At 43.5% G+C, this 23,703-nt stretch overlaps 1 protein-coding gene across 3 annotated transcripts in view; it reads right to left on the bottom strand.

The window, feature by feature from the left end:
• Positions 1 to 1,308: 1,308 nt before the first annotated feature.
• Hdac8 (histone deacetylase 8) overlaps positions 1,309 to 23,703 on the bottom strand; it is a 225,718-nt gene continuing 203,323 nt past the window's right edge. For all 3 annotated transcript variants that reach the window (XM_052734157.1, XM_052734147.1, XM_052734141.1), the window contains one exon: positions 1,309 to 1,846. In XM_052734157.1, coding sequence (XP_052590117.1) covers positions 1,838 to 1,846 — 9 coding nt within the window. In that variant the 3' untranslated portion in view covers positions 1,309 to 1,837. The remainder of the gene's footprint in view (positions 1,847 to 23,703) is intronic.

Consider the following 23,703-nt stretch of genomic DNA (forward strand, 5'->3'; position numbering starts at 1 on the left):
CAGGGCCCTGTACATGCTGGGCAAATGCCCTGCCCCTGAACTGCACTCCAGGCCAGCAGATCCTCTAGGAATGCAATGCATGGCAGCCCGGAGGCCCCTGCACTAGAGTCTTCTGAGGCCTGGCAGGTGGTCATCAGCTCAATAGGTATTTTGGATCCTGTTTGGCCAGAACTGAGGCTGAACTGGCAGTGCCTAGCCAGAAGGGGTCCCATGGCAAAAGGCTCCTCTGGTACCCCCAGAACCTTTTCCTATTCTCTCCGTATTGGAGGCATATCCTTGACCAGGTCCATTCCCACTGCAAAGGCCACAGGGTACTAGGTAGCCATTGCTTTTACCAGGTGGTTGCCTCTCAGGACTAAGGCCTTCTCGGGGACATTGGAGGTAGGTCCTCTTGAAAGGACTGGAATGGGAAGCTGAAAGGGGGATAAACAAACCTTGGAGAGGGCAAACCTTGGCACCTGCCCATTCAGTGCCTCCCCACTCTTCAACTCTTTGAAATCCCCGTTCTTTTCAGTGTAAGCCAAACTGCCTTAAGCCCGGAGTGGATAATTAGAACAGCGGACATTTGAAGTGACTAGTCCACCAGACCCCCTCACTGTTTAATAAGAGCATGGCTATTCCCAGCTCGGGACACACTCGAGGCTTTCTCACTCCCTTCTGTGGAATGCTCTTGCTTGCTTGGGAAAATTCAAGTTAAATATGCCTTCAGACATGCTGCTGGGGGGCCTGCTGGGCGGTGCCAGTTGCTCTCAGTTTAGTGAGCCCCAGCTTTGTGCGTGCATTGGCTTTCTCTTCCCCTTGCCCGAGGCCAGGACTGGGCTGTGCTTGTGTCTCTTAGACTTGTCACAGGGGCTGAAAGAACTTACTAAACATTTGGTTATAAAATCATGCTGAATGGTCGTCTTGTCGTCACTATTGTACCATGTTTCCAGGTGACACCAGCCACTGGTCACGTGTATCAACAGTCTGCACTTGAGTTGGAAGTGTCCTGTCTACCCATGGAAATGGCCCCTGAGACCTCGAGTTCTTATCCCTGAATCCTTGGCAGGGCAAGTTCCTCCTCAGAGTGCAACAAGCCCCTTTTCATAGACACAGAGCTTATAACCCTGCACCTTCTTTTTTATGGACAGGCCTCAGCATAGGCCAGAGCTGGTCATCTGGGCAGAGGACACATGAGTTCCCGATGAGGGTCCAGATTTTACGGTGAGGGTCCTAGGCTGGCCAGGGCAGAATGTGGAAGTAAAAGGTGACAGGGAAAGTTCAGAACTATGTGTGCTCTCAGTGGCAGTGAGAACAATGGGACAGAGCTGGGTTTTTGAAGATTTTATTAGAAACAACTTGAGTGCATAATACTAAAACAAAAGTGGTAGACTCCTCTTCCCCTCCCAGTCTGCTGATAGCCCTCCCCCACCGAACTCTACCTAGATGGCCCTGGGGTCCAAACTTGCCTGTCTGCTGCCCACCACCCAATCCCACTTTCTTGCAACTTCTAACTTGTCCCCTTTAAGAAGATAAAAATACTCCCCTCCCCAACTTGCTTAAAAATAATTTTGAAAGATTAAAAACTGCATTTGTGTGTATGCTTTAAAATAAACACTTTAAATGTTGGATATCTTCCTCTTCCCCCTAGGCCTGGCTCTGGGGTGTCTGCCTCCTCACCCCAGGAGGCCAGCTGCCACTTGGTGCCCCTTGGAAATTTTCAGGAAGTAATTTCTTCCAAATTTCCCCTGCAGTCACAAATTCCACAAACTGCTTGCATCAACACACTGTCTTCATTATAGGCACTGCTTCCCAGCTCTGGAAACCTGATCTCTTTTTGTCAACTAGACCACATGCTTCAGATTCCCTGCAAACAGGAGAGAAAACAGAATTCAGATTCAGGTAACATATATGAATGACATACCTCAATAGAGCTGTGAAGAAGAAAATAAGTAGTTATATTTTGGGGCCAGTTCTCTTGCTGAGAATGGGAATGCGGTGACCCTTTTTATGTGAATAAACCTTAAATGATGAGGGACAAAGGGCGTAGATACCCCTGTCATCCTAGAAAGCAGTATACAAATCAGCAGGGTTTTTGACCACCAGCTGACTGCTGATATGGGGTGGGTCCAGGCCAAACCAGAACCACCACGTAGCTGATCCCAGCTCCATCACCAGTCCAGATTTATGAACAAAACAAATGGTTGTTTTTACACACATACATACACTCTCATGTGCACGTCCAGGTAACACTTTTCAGAGTTAACAGTTAACTGCATCAAATCTTCTTCTACCCCAACCTTTCTGTACTTAACAGGGCACAACCCTTCTGGCATTTTTTTTCACGTGGGTACCTATGCAGTATGGAGTAATGGGCCTTCCCTTTCCCTCAGGCCCAAGAGTTCTCTTGGAAAAGCACTACACAGGACCAGACTCTAAAAGTGATCAGTTTCAGCTGGGGGTGGTGGCGCACACCTTTAATCCCAGCACTCGGGAGGCAGAGGCAGGTGGATCTCTGTGAGTTCAAGGCCAACCTGGGCTACAGAGTGAGTTCCAGGAAAGGCTCCAAAGCTACACAGAGAAACTCTGTCTCAAAAAAAGTTTCTTCACTTCGTCCTTGGTCAGTCTTCTCCTTGTTCCATTTCCTTGAGTAGAAACACCAGAGTCCAAATTCTACTGCATGCTTGTCCTTAGAAACAGGAAGAATACTGTTCTACTTTGAGTTCCAAAATCTAGCACAGTGTGCCTCACACCAGCAGGTACACAGTAGATGGAGAATGATGGATGAGTGGAAGAGGAAGGAGAGAAGGACGTAATCACACACACACACAAAAAAAAAACACCAGTTGCTTTTCTACTTTAAAGAAAATCTTACTTAGTGTTTGGTGCTGGGGATCAAATCCTGATCCCTGTGCATGCTAGGATAGTGTTCTATGATTGAGTTCTACTTCAGTAATTTAAAAATTAATCTGTAGTAAAATTGACTTTCTTCAATGCACAGAGCTGATTCTGAACACATATACATGTTAATGACACAGATGTTTCCTAGCCCCCAAAGCCTTCCGTGCCATCCTTTTGCAGTCAGATCCTCCTGCCTACCTGGCAGCTGCTGATGGGTTCTGTCAATATAGTGTTGTCTTTTCAAGAATGCCATATAAGAGCCGAGTGATGGCGGTGCACGCCTTTAATCCCAGCACTCCGGAGGCAGAGGCAGGTGGATCTCTCTGTGAGTTTGAGGCTAGCCTGGGCTACAGAGTGAGTTCCAGGACATGCAGAGCTGTTACACAGAGAAATCCTGTCTCGAAAAAGAAAACAAACAAACAAACAAAAAACAAAAGAAGGAATGCCATATAAATAGAATCAAGCAGTACAGATCCATAGGAAGTTGCAAATAACAGCAACAACAAAAGCTACAGTATGGGGGGAGCATGTAGCCTTCACCAGGTTTTTTCAGTTAGCATCTTACATGGTTGTTGTTCATATCAAAACTAGGACGTTGACGTTCACATAATTCATAGATAATATTCGTATTTCATGAGTCTGACATGTACTTGTGTGCTAATAAGTATACAGTTCTATACAATTTTATCACAAGTGTAGAGTCATGTAATCTTTATTCTAAACATGATTCAGAACTATTGCATCACAATATAACTCTTTCCTCTTGCTACCCATTTAAAATCTACATTCTTAAAATTTCCATCCTTCCCACTTTACCTTCTCTAAGGCCTTACAACCGTTCACGTTTTTCCATCTCTGAAATAGTTTCATTTCCAGAATGTTATATAAATGGACTACTATAGTACATAAACTTTTGTGACTGGTATTTTCACTCACTGTACTGCCCTTAAGATCTATCCAAAGGGTTGATAGAGAAGTTGATAAGGCTGAATATGATCAATATATATGATACATATGTATGAAAATGCCAGTGAAACACATTGTTTGTTTGTTTGTTTTTTGAGACAGTGTTTCTGTGTAGCTTTGCGCCTTTCCTGGATCTCACTCTGTAGCCCAGGCTGACCTCGAACTCACAGAGTTCCACCTGGCTCTGCCTCCCGAGTGCGCCACCACTGCCCGGCAAAACACATTGCTTTGTATAATTAATAAGTGTAAAAAAAAATCAAAGTTGTGTTCATGAAATACTTGTGCATGTGTAATAGTCTCTTTAACCACCAATCCACTGAAGGACACCTGAGCTTTTTGGCTGTTATGAATAAAGCTTCTATAAACATTCACATACAGGGTTTTGTGTGAACATAGTGTACATTTAATTGTCTTTTATTTTTGAGACAAGGTTTCTTTGTGTAGCCCTAGCTGTCTTGGAACTCAGCCTGTAGTTCAAGGCCCAGGCTAGCCTTGAACTCAGAGATCTATCTGCCTCTGCCTCCCTAATATGTTTAGTTTTATAAGAAACTGCCGAAGTGTTTTTCAGAGTCACTGTGCCATTTATGCTCTTACCAGGAATCTGGTAGGGAGCTGGGTTCCCCACACCCTTGGCGGCATGCAGAGCTGCTTGTTTTGCCTATTCGATTGGGTATATAGTGGTATCTCATTGTGATCTCCCTTTGATGTCTCCTGATAGCTAATGATCTTAAACGTCTTTTATGTGCTAATTGGCTATTTGTATATCCCCTTTTATGTCTTATGTCCATTCTTTAATTTGTGATTTTTCTACTGTTGAGTTTGGAGAGCTCTTTGTATATTTTAGATACAAATCTGTTGTTGGGTATATGATTTGCAAATGTCTTATCTTGGTACATTTGTTATCTCTTCGTTCTACTAACAACTCTTTTGCAAAGCTAAAGTTAATTTTGATGAGGCCAAATTCAACAGTTTTTTCTTATATTTTGGGTCATTTTTTGGTGTTTGAAACGAACTCACAATCCTTGGACCGTGCCTGATTCTTCACATCTTGGTTCATGCCCCTTTATGTCTTATGGGTTGCCAAAGCTAACTTCAAGATGTGTCTCCTTTCTCCTGCACTGTCTTAACCTTTGTCTCATCTCTTTATTCAGGTCACTGCCTCAGCCTCTTCACTGATGCTTTTGATTGTAGGGCTGCTTCTTGGTCACTGCTAACTGTGGTCATACCCTTTAGAGCTAAGAAACTCCAGTATTCCCTGACCATCTGGGAGTCAAGCCTAAAGCCTTATCCTAGACAGGACTCCATACATAGCCCCTGTCCATACATGTGGCCCTCTGCTGAGGACAGTCCACAGAGGACTCCACTATTAAAGCAAGGATCCCTCCATCTGTAAACATACCAGTGCTTGGGGAATAAATGAATACATGAAAGGATAAGACTTTGTGTCGTGATTTAGCAACAGAAGACCACAGAGAGGAAAGGTGGATGCTGGACTCTATTACGCCTGAATTACTCTGTCATTACATTTGGAGACAAATAAGTAAAACCACAGAAATAATTTCCACCAAAAGTTGATGATGAGCAACGTTGAATTTGGGTAACAATAAACATGTAAGCATAAATAATGCCCATTGTTTTTCTCCTGATGTCCAGCTTTTCTTTTTCTTTTTTTTTGAGACAGCGTTTCCCTGTGTAGCTTTGCGCCTTTCCTGGAACTCACTCTGTAGACCAGGTTGGCCTTGAACTCACTGAAATCCGCCTGCCTCTGCCTCCCGAGTGCTGGGATTAAAAGCGTGCGCCACCACCGCCCGGCTGTTTTCTTTATTTTTATAGTAGTTGAACAAAAAGGAAACTGTTTTTGAGACAGGGTCTAACTATGTATCTAGTTGCCCTGGAATTCACTATTTAGACCAGGCCTGCCTTGAATGGGAAGGTTTGCCTACCTCTGACCCCAAGTGTTGAGATGAGAGGTGTGTATTACCACACCCAGCATGAAACTATTTATTATACTGGTCATGAGTCAAGGTAGGAAAATGATAAAAGCATCATAGCAGCTCCATGTCTTGCCCTAGATGGATTTTGCTCATATGTAATAGGTTCTCTGGCTCTCTTGGCATTTAGGTTTGCACCCCCCCATATGAAGCCTGATCTCAAGATGTCTCTGAGTTATGTATTTGCAACTTTCTCTTACACTTTCCCAGGCCTCAAACTGTGTTAGCCTTTAGAATTTTCTCAGGCTACCACCCACTGCTAGAAAAGATGGACATCGCAGCTTTTGTTCAACTACTATAAAAATAAAGAAAACAGCCGGGCGGTGGTGGTGCACGCTTTTAATCCCAGCACTCGGGAGGCAGAGGCAGGTGGATCTCTGTGAGTTCAGGGCCAGCCTGGTCTACAGAGTGAGTTCCAGGACAGGCTCCAAAGCTACACAGAGAAACCCTGTCTCGAAAAACAAAACAAAACTAAACGAACAAACAAACAAAACAAGCAAAGCAAAGCAAAGAAAACCAAAACAGTGTGAGTGGAAACCCATGCTCGGACTAGAGTAAAACACACAAATGGGAGGGATAGGGCTTGCGGCAAACAAGATGTACAAGCTTGCCAAGTGGATCTAGCCATTTGTTACTAGGTAGGCATATATGCCCCATGTGTCTGTATTTTTTCATTTTCCAAGTAAAGTCAGAAATACACATTTTAATGCAAAGTTTCCACAGTGTTAAATGTGGGTTACTGAAAAATTTAAAGAATATGAATAGTCAAGTCACTTTTGGAAGCAAAATGTAGTTTCTGGCCTGTTTATAATTTCTAGTCTACACTCAGGGCACTGCATTTCCTTCTCAATATTCTGGTTTGGATAATTAAGTATACTAAGTCTTCACCTCTGATATACAAGAAGACCTGAGCCATGACTCAGGAGACCTGGGTTCTTTTGATTCTTTGGTTGATTCTTTCTAGTTTTCTGAGACAAAGTCTCAGAAATGTAGCCCAGACTGGCCTCAAACTGAAGATTCTCCTGCCTCAGCCTCCCAAGTCCTGTGATTATAGGATATACTACCACTGACAGACTCATTCGCTTATCCAGTGTTTCATTGAACATTTATGTAGTCAGTCCCTTGTGCTATGTCCCTTGCTAGGTGCTGATAGGCATTTTTCTTAGTCTTTCTTTTTTCATTTAATAGACTTAGAGCAGTTTCAGGTTTCCAGAAAGACTGAGCAGGAAGTACCCAACTAATACAAAACATAATAGAGGAAAGGAACATAGAATGCTTTCTGTACTTCCTGTAAACATAGTTGATCCATTCACCTACTGAAAGCCATCTTGGTTACTTCCATGTTTGGATGATCATGAATAAAGCTGCTATAAACATTCATGTGCAAGTTTTTTTTTTTTTTTAGTACACCTCTTCTTTACCCACGCATTTTTTTTTTTATGGACATGAGTTTTAACTTATTTGAGTAGATACCAAGGAAGCAATTGCTGGATCGCATAGTAAGACTGCTTCCTTAGCTCTGGCACAAGCTGGTAAACTGTCCTCTCAAGTTGGCTGCACGAGTTTACATTCTCACCAACAAAGACTGAGAGGCCCTATGACTCCACGTCCCCCAGCCCTTGGTGTTGGCAGCGTCTGTTCTAACGGGTGTGCCGCGCTACCTTGTTGCTTTATTTTGCAGTTCCTTTGTGGCACACAATGTTGAACATCTATCTACTCATACAATTTCTTGCCATCTGTGTATCATCCGGGAGCTTCGTTTCACATCTTTTGCCATTTCCAAGTTGGGTTCTCTGTTTTCTTATTGTTGAGCTGGTTCTTCATAGAGTGTATATATTTCTCCAGTCTGAGACTTGTCTTCTAGGATGATTTGGTCTTCTTTAATATAGACTGGTGTTGTCCAGAAGAGCTTTCTGGGAAGGTGGAGATGTTCGGCCCCCCACTGAGGGAGCTGGTGGTCAGTGGCTAGCACTTAGAATATAAAACGGCCCATTGGTGTTTTTGTTTTGTCATGGCACTGAACAGAGGTTTGATTCCCTCCTCTGTCTACAACTTTCCTCTTCAATCCATTATCAAGTCCTGTGGATTCCAATTCCAAAAGAGATGACAATTCCTTGCACTTCCTCCCCCTTCACTACTCTTCCATCTCTGAACCACTGCCACCCTCTGTATGGAGAGCTCTTGTAGCTTCCGAGCTGGCTCCCGGATTCTTTCCCTGTCCCCTATACTAAACTATGTATCAGCCGGGGTATTTCATTAGTGCTCAGGTCAGACCTCACCAGTTCTAGCCACATGGGCTTCTTTGTGTGGTCTGAACACGAGTCTCCCCTTACAAGGCATCCTCTTCCTCCAAACTTGCCATTCATTCTCTCTGGATGCTGTCCTTGGATAGTCTAATTTTTTTTTTTTTGTCGGAGCTGAGGATCGAACCCAGGGTCTTGCACTTGCTAGGCAAGCGCTCTACCACTGAGCTAAATCCCCAACCCCAGATAGTTTAGTTTTTGACCCCTCTCATCACTCTGTCACCTTGAGTCTACAGGTTTCAACCCAAAAGTCACCTCTGAGAGGCCTTAGGAACACCGAGTTAAACAGCCCTTTTCCGCCACGTGGTCCTGTCTTGTTTTCACTGATGCACTAGAAGCATCTGTGGTTCTTTACTTGCTGTCAGCCGTGAGGTGGCAACTGTGTCCACCATGCTCACTGCTCTGTTGTCAGCATCCTTTACAGAGCCTGGCACACAGCAGGGGTTCAAGACCCAGTCACAGAAGGAACTAATGTCTGGAGAGCCACAGGGCAGATGACTGAGTACTTTCTTGCTGAAACTTGGCTCATTCCTCCTAAGGACCTTATTATAACATGTCTGAGGCAAGCAAATACATGGCAATAAATGGAGATTCAGCACTTTGGGCTAGTGGCAAATGAGATTTTAGCCTCCTCCTCCTCCTCCTCCTCCTCCTCCTCCTCCTCCTCCTCCTCCTCCTCCTCCTCCTCCTCCTCCTCCTTCTTCTTCTTTTGGTTTTTCGAGACAGGGTTTCTCTCTGTAGCTTTGGAGCCTGTCCTGGACTCGCTCTGTAGCCCAGGCTGGCCTCAAACTCACAGAGATCCACCTGCCTCTGCCTCCCGAGTGCTGGGATTACAGGCATGCGCCACCACCGCCTGGCTAGCCCCCTTCTTTTTAACTAGTACACATTAATTGTACAAAAGAATGGGTTTCAGTCGGGTGTGGTGGCGCACACCTTTAATCCCAGCACTTGGGAGACAGAGGCAGGCAGATCTCTGTGAATTTGAGGCCAGCCTGGGCTACAGAGTGAGTTCCAGGACAGCTAGGGCTGTTATACAGAGAAACCCTATCTAAAAAACCCAAAAAGAATGGGTTACTTGCCAGCCTCTACTCTCTGCTTCATTGTGACACTTTCATATATTAGTACAATGTACTTTTATTATATTCACTCTCATTACCCTTTTCTGTACGCTCCCCCAACAAATAACTCCAAAGACAGTAATATAGCAGGTTGGAGGAATGCCAAAGTGACCCCAGAAGCCCTGGAGGCTGAATGGCCCCTCAGAAGAACAGAAAAGTGAATTTAGGATTGTTGAAAAATGCTTCTCAAACTACTGTCATATGAGTAGTCCTTTCAGGAATGGTGTCCTAGCTACTTAACATCTCTTAGTTTGAGCCAAGGTCTCATGTAATGTCAGCTGGCCTCAAACTTGCGCTTCTCCTGCTTCAGCCTCCTACATTCTGGGAGCTGCAGGCACCACCTCATCCAGCTCTCCACTTAACCTCTTTACCAGATGGTCACCTAATGTTTTTCTGTCTCTCCATTCACTTTTAAAACTTTAATAGCTATCTGGTGTTATATCTGTTCTAAGGGGCAACAAAAGTAAAACTATAACAACAGATTTGTACTTTTTACATCTTGGAATACATTAAAAAACTGTTACAATTAAAAATGTTTTGATAATCCTCTCTCCTGTAGAGGAGCACAAGGCACAAGTGAGAAATAATCGTAAGAATGGTTCCTGGGAAGTTGCTGTCTAGGCTGTTCTGCAGCCATCAGGAATCTCCTATCCTTACCCACATGGCTCCCTCAGTCCACTGTGGTCCACTGCTCTGTACATTTAGTGCACACACCTTTACTCGGCCAGCAGTGGCCTATGCTCAGTTCCGGGGTCACAGAGAAGGGCAAAGCACATTGCTTGCCTTTAAGGAGCACACCAGTGCAGGGATGTGTAGGACATCACCATCTCCAGCGGCAGGGCTACCTGATAAGCATATGTATAGTGCTAAGGGCAGAAAGGGCACAGAAGGTCTCACAGCAGATGGCGTCGTGAAGGGCAAAAGGGAAAAATATTGCAGGCAGCAGGAACATAGTAGTAAGTATAAAGACAACCACAAGGTTGTGGCCAGAGCTCAGGATGAAGGGCAAGGAGAAGATCAAAGTGACTGGGATTTTAGGGAAGAGAGAGGCACTTGTATGCTCTAGAAGAAGCTTTCTAGTTGATAGACAGTTGTGAGGGCCTTCCTTTTAACTGGGGGCAATGGCAGTCCAACAGTTCTTTTCTTTTTTTCTTTTTTCTTTTTTTTTCAGTTCTTTTCTTAAAGGAAAATTATCACTGCTGAGTCATCCCTCCAGTTCTCCCTTGAGATGGCATCACTTTGTAGCCCAAGATGCCCTGGACCACACTGAGTAGCTGAGACTAGCTCAACTTTGAGCAATCTTCTTATCTCAGTCTCCCGAGTGCTAGGATAAGAGATGCCACACCTGGCTCAGTCCAAAGGAATTCTGTCCAGCCTTGGGCATGTTGCTGACATGGGTGGCTGATTGAATTTTTAGCTAGTAACTGTCAACTGGATTGCTTGCCTTGGAATGGCAATCTTTCCTGTCATCAGAAAGCCTTTTAATGACGATTCTGCAAAACCACCAATTACCATTTGTCTTTCTCTCACCTGAATTAGAACCTGGGGTTGTGGATTAATCTCACCAGGCTTCTGGCACTTCCAGGCGATCAGCACTTAAAGCACATTACCCTGTGGCTTAGGGTGCTCTGCTCAGCTTGCAAGGCACCACTGCAGGCTCAAATGGAATCGAAGCAATTTCTAAAATAGCCTATGATTCATTTTTTCTCCCCTCCTGTGCCTAAATCTGCTGGCTCCATGTGGAGGGATGGGCACAAGTAACTGTAGAGGTGACATCACAGGAGTGGGCTGCGTGCCTTCCAGGCAGCGTGTGGAGCTGGCCTCAGCAGTTGTCCATCTACTGGGCTGGGTGATTGCCTCCCAGGCATTTGGGAGTCACAGCTCCCAGGTTCTTTTGTCAATGTGCCTTCTCCACATTTTTTTTCCAGACAAAAATTCTGTGCTGGGAAATCAAGGATAATGGGAATAACAGAAGTAGGAAGGATAATTCAGCTTTACATCTGTATAATGCTTTAAAGTTTCAAAATGATTTGCTCCACCCAAACACCAGTGGGAAATGGAAGCTGAGATTTTCAGCCTGAACTGGAGACAAACTCTTGCTGTCTTGTACAAAATCTTAAATACCTTCTACTCACTTAAAGGCATATCCCAGTTAGGCCTTGCATGCTACTAGAAGGTCTGAGACCCTCTTCAGCATCTTGGTGTTTCCTAGAAGATGGATTCAAGGGGACACAATGGTCTCTTATCCATGCCATCCCATGGAGGCCATCAAATGGTGCCAGTCTGAGCACTGCCAGCTCCTTTTGCACACCCTGGTTTACAGTCCCAGTGGTCCCAAGACCTTTACTAGAGCCAAAGGCATGGCCACTAACTAACTGTGGAGCCTTGAAGATAGGGTGTGTCATGAACATCTGGAAGTGCCACCCACTGCCAGAGTAGCTCAAAGGCCTCTAGAGGAAAATCCACAATTCAGGTCACATCAGCCATGCTGTGGATCTTGAAGGGAAGGGCCACTGAGCTATGAACAGCTGAAGAGTGGGGTGGAGGGATTCTTTTCTTGGAGGAGCCATAAAAATAGTTTCTAAGCAGTCTCATGTTTACTCTGTGATCTTCCAGCACCTGGTCCCAGCATGGCTTGCTGTCCCTGATGTTCTGCTGTCAGGCTCAACATGAGAAGTCTACCTCCATCTAGCTTTCCTCCCTTGGTCTTGCCCAGCATCATAGCCACCAAGCTGGATGCCAAAGGGGTGGCACTGTCTTGCTTGGTCCTCTCAATTTCGGATTAGATTTCAGTGCCACTGTTTTTTGGGGAGGGGGATGGAGGCAGCAAGCTACATACTCTCAGCAGGACTGCAGAAGTGGCGGGTACTCCTGCTGCTGGTATGCTTCATAGCTGCCGTCACCCCCATCCCCATCCCCCAAAATGAAGTAATAGGATACAAGGGCAAATCACAGGTGTGGCCAGGGTCATGAAAATGTCATCTTTGTAAACCAAGATGCTTATATTCAGTAGTCCGTTTTTTCTGATGGAGAACTTGGTGGAGTAAAAAAGTTACCCCTTGGATGGCTGAATCTGGAAACTGTATGTGACAAGTGACAGGCAGAAGAAGCAGCCGGTCACCACCTCCAAATGAGGCTTTTCAGAACTTACTTGTTCTGCTTGCAGTATGTGTGTGTGTGTGTGTGTGTGTGTGTGTGTGTGTGTGTGTGTGAGTGCGTGCGCATTTGCACACATGTGAGAAAGTAGATTAAGGATCACCACCTCAGTCTGTTTTAGAGATGTGAATAAAAATCTTGGCTTGGGACTGCTTCCTCTCTGGTTGACTGATTTTTCAATTGATTTGTATTTATTAGCTAATGAAATTAAAGTTGTAAAAATGATAACAGAAACACAATAAATCTCTCCCACAACTGGCTGTTTCTGTGTCACTATGGTGCATTCCTCACTTTGATTACTTCAAAGTCTATTATTTTGTTCTCAATTATTCTGTTTTTCTGGCACTGGAGAAAATCAATTTGTTTTATTTTCTCTTATTCATGCACTCAATTATGCTCTTCGGGCACATTTAATCACTTTGATGTTTTCATTTTATGGCCCGTCTCTAGGCACTTCAGCTGCTTTGCTGCCAACGGGCAAGCAGGACTAATTTGCATGTCACAATAGACTTGAAATTCTAACTCAATTTAGAAATCTTTATGAAATCCCCCTCCAAAATATGCTTGGAGCTGCAAAGAGGCAGAAGGATGTGGGCAAACCAGGAGTCATAAAGATGCTTCCCTTTCTCAAAAGGTTGTGACATTTTGGTGACGGTGATGTGGGAATGTCCCCATCCAGGTAAAGTGGCTGAGTGCATGGGCTGCATGTCTGTGGAGTATGCTGCAACTTAGCAGAGAGAATCCTGTAGCAGTTGCCTCTGGGCAGCCAGGCCCAGGAACAGGGCCTGTTAACTCTGCAATCAAATGATCCTCAGTGCTGCTGGACCTGGTGCTGAGCTCTAGACAGCTCCCAACCTCAGATAGTTAAAGAGCCTCTGTGTCGACCAAAAGTTGTCAACAGTTAGGCATTCCAGAACCCTGAAAGACTTACCTTATTTTCTCTAATAATTGCCCACCTTCCTTTTGCCCTTGATCATTTTAGCACTAGGAGCTGGAGGAAGATGAGTGTAGTATCATTGCTTTAGGAATGTGTTTTCTAAACACATTTCTAAACACAAAAATGTTTAAACATATTGGGGCTGCCGGCTGCTCTTGAAAAAATTTTGACTTGTTTTGTGCGATAATCAGCTTCACCAGGCGGAAGAAAAAAATGTTTATTTCCTCTTCTAAGTTTGAGCACAATCCTCACCTATCCAGGTAGAATCCCATCCCCCCACTTTCCTCTTGGTTTTCTCACCTACTGAATGGAACTAACAAATTCTCCAGAGACTCTGTACTTCTCAAACTTCAATACTGCCAAGAATTTCACTGTATTTACATACCACAATAGAAACCTTTCTTATATAAGCTTATTTTAAAATGGCTTCGTCATGAGGAATTCCAAAGTTTCTAGCTTGTGAGATGGCTGAGCAGGTAAAGGTCCTGCCCCCAGGACTACAACCTGATTCTGATCTCCAGCACCCATATGATGGAAACAGAGAACTAATTCTCAAAAGTTCTCTTGTGAACATACACATTAAATAAAACATTTTTTTGAGACAGGGATTCTCTGTGTAGCCGTGGCTGTCCTGGAACTAGGCTGGCCTTGAATTCACAGAGATCCTCTTGCCTCTGCCTCCCAAGTGCTGGAATTAAAGGTGTGTGACACCACTGCCCGCCCGGCCATAATAAAATGTTTTTAACTTAAAAAAGTTTCACGTGATATCTATACTTGTACTCTATATTAAAACATATACAATAAACAGACTCAAAGCATCCCTTCCATGGATCTTTCACCCTGCTTTTCCTTTCACCTAGGTTATTCTTCACCTTACTTTTGTAAACCTTTGCTCACTTCATTAAACTCAGATTCTCAAACACCATTTCCTCAGAAAGACTTTTATTGGCCATGGTCTAAAATGGTGCTCCTTTGAATCAGTCAGTAATCAACACTAAATATTTTTTTTGTTCATAGTGTATCTGTTTCAGTAGAATAGAAGCTCTAGGATAGACAAAGTCTTTATTTTTCCTAGTCCATATAGCTAGTGCCTAGGGCAGCTTTTGGCACAGATTAACACCTAAAATATATTTACTGATGAAGAAAAAGTTGAAATAGAAAATTAGCCTAGCAATATCTTGACTCCTCTCCCACTTCTGTTGAATACCAAGGAGACCCACCTACTACTATATCAGTAGAGGTCACATGGGGAGCAGTAGAAAAAAAAGGACCAAATGTGCTGCGGCAGGAAGGTTGGGAGTTTCAGGCCAGCCTGGGCTACACAGGAATGCTCTGTCTAAAAAAACGTGCTACTTCCATTCCTGCCAAGGGGTAGTATGAGTGGAGGTCAAATGGGAGCATGACTTTGTACTCCTGCTAAGCAACAATGAGGTGCTTCTCTTTGTCCTCAGATTATCAGTGCTGGCCCACTATGGAACCCAGACGTTTGATTTGATTACATGTTTTTTAGGGAACTAGACCTAAATATATTTCAGTAGAAGCTAGGCCTTGGTGGCACAGGTCTGTAATCCCAGAACTGGTGTAGGCTGAGGCAGGAGGATTGTAAATTCAAGGCCTGCTTGGGCTACATAAGAAGTTCAAGTTTAGCTTGGGCAATTTAATATGACCCTATTATGGCTTAACTACATCTGGAAATCACTAAAACCGAAGTGGATGGGCACACTGGTGAGGGATTTTTTTTCTTAATTAAATCATTTGAAGTGGGAAGATCCATTTCTAGTCTGTATCTTTTAAGGTGGGAAGATCTACTTTTTTGTTGTTGTTGTTGTTTTTTGTTTGTTTTTTGATTTTTTTCGAGATAGGGTTTCTCTGTGTAGCTTTGCGCCTTTCCTGAAACTCACTCTGTAGCCCAGGCTGGCCTCGAACTCACAGAGATCCGCTTGCCTCTGCCTCCCAAGTGCTGGGATTAAAGGTGTCTGCCACCACTGCCTGGCCCAGAAGACCTACTTTTAATCCAGATCTTTTTGGGTGGGACGATCCACCTTTAATCTGGACCACACTTTCTGCTGGCAGCCTATATAAAGGACATGGGAGAAGGAAGCTTGCTCTCTCTTTGCCTGCTTGCTCTTGTTCTCCATAGCAAGTTCATTCCTTCACTGGCATTAGAGCCTACTTCTTCAGGATTCCAGAGGGAGGACATTGAAGACTAGCCAAGGCATCAAGCCTCATGGACTGAACAACTACTGGATTCTCGGACCTTCTGTTGGTAGACAGCCACTGTGGGACTAGTTGTACCACAGCCTGTAAGCCATTTTAGTAAATCCCCTTTCTATATACATACATACGTACATATATATGTGTGTGTATACACACACACACACACACACACACACACACACACACACACACACACACAGAGAGTCATTCTATAAGTTTTCTTCCTTTAGAGAACTCTGACTAACACAGACCCTATCTCAAAATAAAGAGTGAAAATAAAGTTCTGGAGCTATAGCTCACTGGGTGGTAGATCATTTGCATAACATGGGTTTTACCTTAGGTTCACCTTTTAATGCCATGGGAGGATCCTTGTCTCAATGTCATGTCAGGGCTTTTTTCTTTTAAGAAAAAATCTTATTTTTCTTATTTTTTTCTTTTCATGTGTGTATACACACACACACACATACACACACACATTATCTTTTTACACTACAGGTTCTTTGTGTATGTATTATGGCTTCCTAAGCGGGTGAACAAGTCTCTATGCTCTGTTTCTTGTGCCTTCCCTTGGGCTCTTTTCCTTCTGTTTGTTTTGCCCAGTTCTGATTTGTTAGTTGTTTTTACAATATTACATTATATTACATTAAAAAACAACTAATAGCCCCTTTTTTCATTTTTAGAAGGTTTTCTTTTTTTTACATTTATTTATACATTGTGTGTGTGTGTGTGTGTGTGTGTGTGTGTGTGTGTGTGTAATGTGTGGGTGTGGGTGTGTTACAGTGCATGTGTGCAGTGTGTGGAGGCCAGAGGACAACTTCCACAATGTGGGACCTGGGGATTAACTCAAATCAACAGGCTTGGTGGCAAGTGTCTTTACTGGCCAAGTCATCTCAATGGCTCTCTCTCTTTTTTTAAAGATTTATTTATTTAAGTATATAGTTGTTTTGTCTGCATGTACATCAGCACACTAGAAGAGGGTATTGGATCTCATAGTACTACAGTTATGGACGCTGTGAGCCACCATGTAGGTGCTGGGATTTGAACTCAAGACCTCTGGAAGAGCAGCCATTGCTCTTAACTGCTGAGCCATCCCTCCAGCCCCCATTTTTTTAAATACTGAGAGAGTCCCAAAAAGCCGCCCAGGCAAACCTCAAACTAGGAATTCTTCTGCCTCAATATCTGGGATTGCAAGGGTGAGCTACCATGGTGAGCCACCACAGTGAACCACCATGGTTGGCTCAGTACTTCTTTTTGTTTTTAGCAACTGAATGGAGTTATATTTTTTTAATAGTTCTAGGTATTTTCTTGATAAATTCCTTTAGATGTTTGACATTAAGCCATCATTCATAATAAAAATAGAAATAATGTTATTTTTCCCTTTCTGATCTATATGTTTTTTAGATTTTCCTTTTCTTGCCTTATTGTACTGGCTAGGATTCCCAGTACTATCTTGAATAAAAGAGTGGCAAGATTAGACATCCTTGCCTTGCTCTGGAGCTTAGAGGGAAAACATTCCATTTCGTTATTCAGTATCATAGAGCAGTACACTTTTTGTAGATTAAGTTTTTTTTTAAAACATTTTCCCCTGTTAAGTTGAGGCAGGGAGACACAGTGGCATATGCCTGTAATGTAAACACTTATGAGGCAGAGGCAAGGGGGTTACCACAAATTCCAGGTCAGTCTAGTCTACATAGAGAGTACTAGAACAGCCAAGACTACATAGCAAAACCTGTCTTGGGCTGGAGAGAAGGCTCAGTATGTAAGACACTTACCACAGTCATGAGAACTCCAGTTCAGATTCCCAGAGTCTGCATAGCATACATATGTAATCCCAGGGCTCCTACTGTGAGGTGGGAAGCAGAGACAGAAGCCCTGGAAACTCAAAGGCCAGCTAGCCTGGCATGTGTGGCAGTGAACAGAGACCCTGTCTCAAACAAGGTGTCCTCTGACCTTCGTGTGTGTGCTGTACACCCGTCTTGGTCTCTCAGTCTCTCTGTCACATAGACACACGCACACAAACCAAGACAGAGAGCACCCTCCTCAAAAACACAACAGCAGCAGCAACAACAAAAAATTTTTTCTTTTCTCTTTTCTGTAAGAGATAATATAGAATTGGTGTTAATTCTTCATTTCAGTAGAATTAGAATTATCCAGTGAAGCTATGTGGGCCTGGAATTTTCTTTTGCAAGAGGCTTATAATTTTTATGTTGATACTACTATGGTTAGAAAATACATTCTATGTAATTTCAATCATTTTCAATTGGTTGAGATTAGTTTTATGACTGAGCATATGGTCCTATCTTGGTATATGTTCCTTTAGTACTTAAAAATATACATTCTGTTGTTTGGGGTAGCCTATAAATGTCAGTTAAACCCTATTCATTGGTAGCCCTGTTGAGCTCTTCTATATTCTATCTCTTTTCTGTCTACTAAACTGGCTGATGAGAAAGGGATGCCGAAGTCTCTAACTCTAATCATATACTTTTTTTTTCTTTGCTGAAATGAGAGTTGAGCCAAGACCTTACACATGCTAGGCTAGTACACTGCTGCTGGGCTATCTTCCCAGCCTTAGTGATGGATCTTCTATTTCCCTGTACAACCATATCAGTTTTTCTTCATGTATTTCAAGACACTGATGTTTGAAGCATATACATTATGGATTGCTCTATTTTGGTAGACTGATTCTTTTATGATATGTTACAAAATGTTAATGAAGAAAATAAAAATATAACTGTCTACGGTGGCTCATACCTGTAATCCCTGGTATGTGGGAGACTGAGGCAGGGGAGTGAAGCTCAAGGCCTGCTTGGGCAACCTAGCAATATTCTGCCTCAAAATAAAAAAAAAGTGAAAATGGCTGAAGATGTAGCTTGGCGGTATAGTGGTTGCGCTAGCATGCATAAAACATGCATGAAGTTCAATCTTCAGCACTGCAAAATTAATGGAAAAGGAAGAAAATCCAAATCTAAAAGTTGAGATGCACTATATTTATAGGTTGGAAGACTCAGCGTAGTAAAGATGTCAGTTATATCCAAAAGAAGTATAGGCTTAACACAAGTCCTTTCTAAATCTTAGCAAAATTACTTTATAGAATTAGATAAGGTTATTCTAAAGTTCACATGGAAAAGCAAAAGAACTGGTTTAGCTTCATTTTTGCTTACATTTATTTATCTAGTGTGCGGATGCATGTGTTTATATGTGTGCGTGGAGGTTAGGATTACTTGCAGGAGTCAGTCCTCCTTTTGAGTAGACACGTGGGTCACAGGGATTGAATTCAGGCCATCAGGCTCAGTGGCAAGAATCTTAAACTACTGAGACATATGACCAACCCTAACTAATTTCTTTTTTGAGACATGGTTTCACTATGTAGCAAATTCTAGCACTGTATCATCAATACTCCTGCCTCAGCTTCATGAGTGCTGGGATTGCAGGTGTACACAGCAACATCTGGCCTTTATCTAAAATGATTTTGAAAAGAAGAAACTATGAGGAATCATTCTACCTGATCCCAGGATTTATTATATAGCTATGGCACCCATGACCATGGAGGAACAGACTTATACATCAGTGGAGCAGAAGACAAAACCCAGAGAGACTGAAATAGCTGTTTTAGAGTGTATGGGCATTTTGGAAAAGGAAACATTTGGATTTTCTACTCTTTTGCAGGACAAAAGAGGATTTATATTTTGTCAGACAAAGGATAATCTGGTTTTCAAGATAAATGGAATCCTCTAGAATTCCTAGAGGTACCTAGAGGAAATGGCACCTGAAACATACTCATTCCCTAGTCCATTTCTGAAATGGTCTGTAGGTGTGGTAGCCATATTTTATAATCTGGAATTGGAAAATAAGACCTCAAACAAAGGATTAAAGTTTTTGTTGACTTTTTGGACAGGCTACATAACTGCTCCACTACTGAGCTGTCTCCCTAGATCTCACTGTCTTTTTCTCTAAACAAAATACATGTTACTTTTTTTCTGACTGTGAAACAATATATATTCATGCTAGAAACTTTGAAAATACAGAAAAAGAATAGAGGAAAGAAAAATTACCCATAATTCTAATCCTTGATAACTACTGTTAAAGTACTTTGGCAAAGTATCATTCAAGATGAAGATAGCTGGATATTGTGGCACTTGCCTGTAATCCTAGCCACTGGGGAGGCTGAGGCAGGAGGATCACAAGTTTGAGGCCAGCCTGGGCTACACAGTGAAACACTGTCTCAAAAAAGTTATCACTGAAGATAACAACTGCTATCATTTCTTTTGAGTGCTTTTCTGTACATAGCCACATACTCACACATTCATTATATATATTTGTAAAATTGAGACTCGATGGTTAAACCATTTTGTTTTTACTTAACATATAATACTTGTCTCACCAAATTATTTCCAAAATTTTTCTTTGTAGTTGGCTGCAACACATTTTTCCACGTAAAAATACTAGATGGAATTAACATTATGCCTCAATTCAGTATATCAAAACAGAATATGTTATGAACAGAATAAGGTATTTTAAAAGCATGGGTGTGTAAAACTAGGCTCCCTCCACTGGCAGCTTCCAAGTCCTAGTTTATGTCTGCCTAGGAAACCCCAGAGTCATCTGTGGTGATATTGTGTCCCCCAATATATTGGGTACCCTAATAAACTTATCTAGGGTCAGAGAACAGAACAGCCACTAGATAGACATAGAGGCCAGAAAATGGTGGCACACACACCTTTAATCCTAGCATTCCAAAGGCAGAGATCCATCCGGATCTCTGTGAGTTGAAAGCCACACTGGAAACAGCCAGACATGGTGATATATGCCTTTAATCCCAGGAAGTGATGGAAGGAAGCAGAAAGGTATATAAGGTGTGAGGACCAGGAACTAGAGGACTGTTAGGCTTTTAGGCTTTTAGCAACAGTTCAGCTGAGATCCATTTGGATGAGGACTTAGAGGATTCAGTTTGAGGAAACAAGATCAGCTGAGGAATTGGCAAGTAGAGGTTGGCTGTGGCTTGTTCTGTTTCTCTGATCATTCAGTATTCACCCCAATACCTGGCTCTGGGTTTGTTTTTATTAATAAGACCTTTTAAGATTCGTCTACAGTCATCTTCCTTCTTCCTTTATCCGTGATCCTCTCTTTATAAGTGACCTGCCTCCAAGGGCTGGTGACACTCTTTACATACCACTTCTCATCTCTAGTCCAGGTTCATACAGGGCCACCTTTAGACTACAACATCATGATCCATCTCAAACATCACTATATCATGTTATATTCTCATTTTCTCTATGTGATCTAGACTATTCAACCTGAAATTCAGTCCAGTCAGCTCTGTCCTCAGGCTTCTGAGATTGCCTTGCAGACCATCAAATCCGTACTGTGCTCTCTTCAAATCCCCCAGCCTTCAGAAAGCAATCTCCCTCCAGTTTTACTCTCAGCTGCTTCTGTGCAGTGTCAGCCCCATGATATCCTCATCTATCCAAGGGGGTTCAGTTTTGTGTCTTCATCCAGATTTCTCAATTATTCACTGGAAGCAGAGAGCATGTCTTCGGCCACTCCTAGAGCTCATGACACCAAACACGTGGGAGGTTCAAAAATAACTTGATTGAGTTGAGCTTTAAAGTGAAGACAGAATTATACCTCTTAAAACTTAACTGGTTCAGATGCATTTTGGGAGCCCATGAAGGGTAGGAAGAGATTATAAAGAGCGATGGGAAAAAGCAGGTGGGATATGATTACTGGGCATGGCACGGCACGGCTATCGAAGTGGAGGCCAGCCGCCAGGCCTGGATGCAAATCTGGAGTTCACTACTTGGTGCTATGTGACCACAAGCATGGTATATTGTGCCTGTGGTTACCTGCCTCCTGCCCCATAAGGACATACATGAGATAGCATACGTGAAGTACCCCGCACGATGAGTGTGTGGTACACTTGCAGTTAGTTCTCCCTTCATGGTTTTAGGTAGAAATTTCCAGTTTTCATGAATAATCTGCCAATGGCCTTCATTTCATGGTATATTAAATTTAAGTTGCTAATTTATCATAACTTTGGAGATTAGCCTCCTTTTTTTTTTAGAATTTGAAAAATTTAGCATGACATTTTTCTAACTTACTTTGCAACAAAACCCACAATAAACCTTCCCATTTCTTACATTCTTTAGTGAAGTAAAGATAGGCATCTGTTCAATGGGAAAGCGCAAGCAGGTGGCCAGCTGCTGGAGAACAGTGGGGGGTGAGGGAGGGGTACAGAGAGGGCAGAAAACAGGAAGGGAGATAAGATGTCACAGAGATCTTTACTCAAAGCCTTGCAAACTGGCTCAGGACTTCCACCACAATCCTGCTCCAAAGTCCAAGAAACTGGAGAGCAGTGGTTAATCTGTCCTTGGGATTCACTCTGCCTCCTAACCGTCTTATGCTTCTCAGACAGCAAGAATGGGTGTGTGGGGAAGCCTCATTTCTATGGCATAGCGTCTCTTCGGGCAGAGCAGAACTGCATTGAGTTTAGGGCTCTAGCAGGCCTTCAAGGCTGAGTCTCATTGGCAACCCATAGAAGGATGCTAACCTCCAGACTTTAGGCTGAAATAGGGGGTGCCTTTTTCTCTATCCCCCGCACAATAGTTCTCCCAAGAATATTAGCAGCAGATGAGCAAAGGGTCTCAGCATGGGGCTGTGGAACTGTAAATAACAGACTAGAGCTGGCGGCCATAGCACACTGGAGGCGGCCATAGCACACTGGAGGCGGCCATAGCACACTGGAGGCGGCCATAGCACACTGGAGGCGGCCATAGCACACTGGAGGCGGCTATAGCACACTGGAGTCGGCAGGAGCTGTAAGGCTAGCACTAGCTCTGTCTATCCCCTGTCCTTCTCTACTTAGCTCAGAATGGAGTTCGAAGCTCCAGATTTCCGTTTGGTGGGGCTGATGGAGGCATGTTATGGGTGGAGGTCTGGGGAGCACTAAAAGGCATAGCTCAGGGGCCAGAACTTTAGGAGTTGCTCATGGACATTTTTCTCTTGTTTCCAGGGAGACACGAGATTTTGAGTGCTTTGGATCAGCCACATGGAAGGAGCAGGGTGAGCAGTGTGGGGGTAAAAAGGGTTTACGGGGTGGGGGGGGGCATTGGATAAAGCACATAGGGGTGGTGAGTAGATATGACAGGGCAATGCTGCCATGACAAGGGGTGGGGGAACCAAAAAGGCCAAAGAGACTGACTCCTAAGTTCCCACTGAGACAGACCCCGGTTCAAATGTCTGCGCTAGCCCTCAGCATAGTGTGTGTGTGACTCACACTGGGAGTGGTTAGTAAGAACTTGCTGGATGAAGGAAGGGGACTGTGGCTAAGTCGCTTCCTCTCTGAGCCTTAGTTTCTTCATCTAGAAGAGACATAGTAGCCATTATTCTTAGGATTTCACCTGCGCCTCCTCTCCCCACACTCACACCAGTCTGTTGCTCCCTCCCCAGCCTGCCCTGTAGAGGCTGCTGGACTGTCAGCTCTCTTCAGCAAGGCCTGGAAAGGGCTGGTGTACCCAGGCCTTGTTCTTCCTTCTTGTACGTTCCTCCTCTCCCGCTTCTTCCTCCTTTTCTCTTGATTCCACTCATTGTTTTCTGTATCCCAGGACAAGTTCTGGGAACCCTAAGCATGTGTCGAAACCTCCCGTTTCAATTCCACCACATACAAGTGCACAGTGCACCCTCCCCTCTTTGCAGAGGGTTGAATCTGCCTGAAACATGAAGCTCAGAGCCCCAGGTGGCCCCTACTTGCTTCAAATGCCATTGGTACTACAGAGCAGCCAGCCTCCTACCTCTACCCCATTTCCCCATGCAGAGCTAGCTGGGCCCCTCTGGGAATTGATCACATCAGCACTGTTCCAACTCTGGAAGGTTCACTATGAGCTAATTCCTCTGGAGTATGTTAACCAGAGGAAAGGCAAACAACGCCAAGCATGTGGAGATGGGGCAAGGACGATTTCACACTAGTAGTCATGAACTGTGTTCAGTCATGCACTCTCTAACGTGGACTTTCTTGGGAGCAATGAAATGTACCTTTAGGATAGATCACTGGCACAAGAAGGACAAGAAAACAGACCTTTTCTGTGTCTAAAGTGAGCAGCTTAAGTTGACGTTCTCTGTTATTATTTTTGTCTTTTTTT

The sequence above is a fragment of the Peromyscus californicus genome, unplaced genomic scaffold (assembly GCF_007827085.1).
Source record: "Peromyscus californicus insignis strain IS unplaced genomic scaffold, ASM782708v3 Scaffold_10__1_contigs__length_136768540, whole genome shotgun sequence".
In the NCBI taxonomy this organism is placed as follows: Eukaryota; Metazoa; Chordata; class Mammalia; order Rodentia; family Cricetidae; genus Peromyscus; species Peromyscus californicus.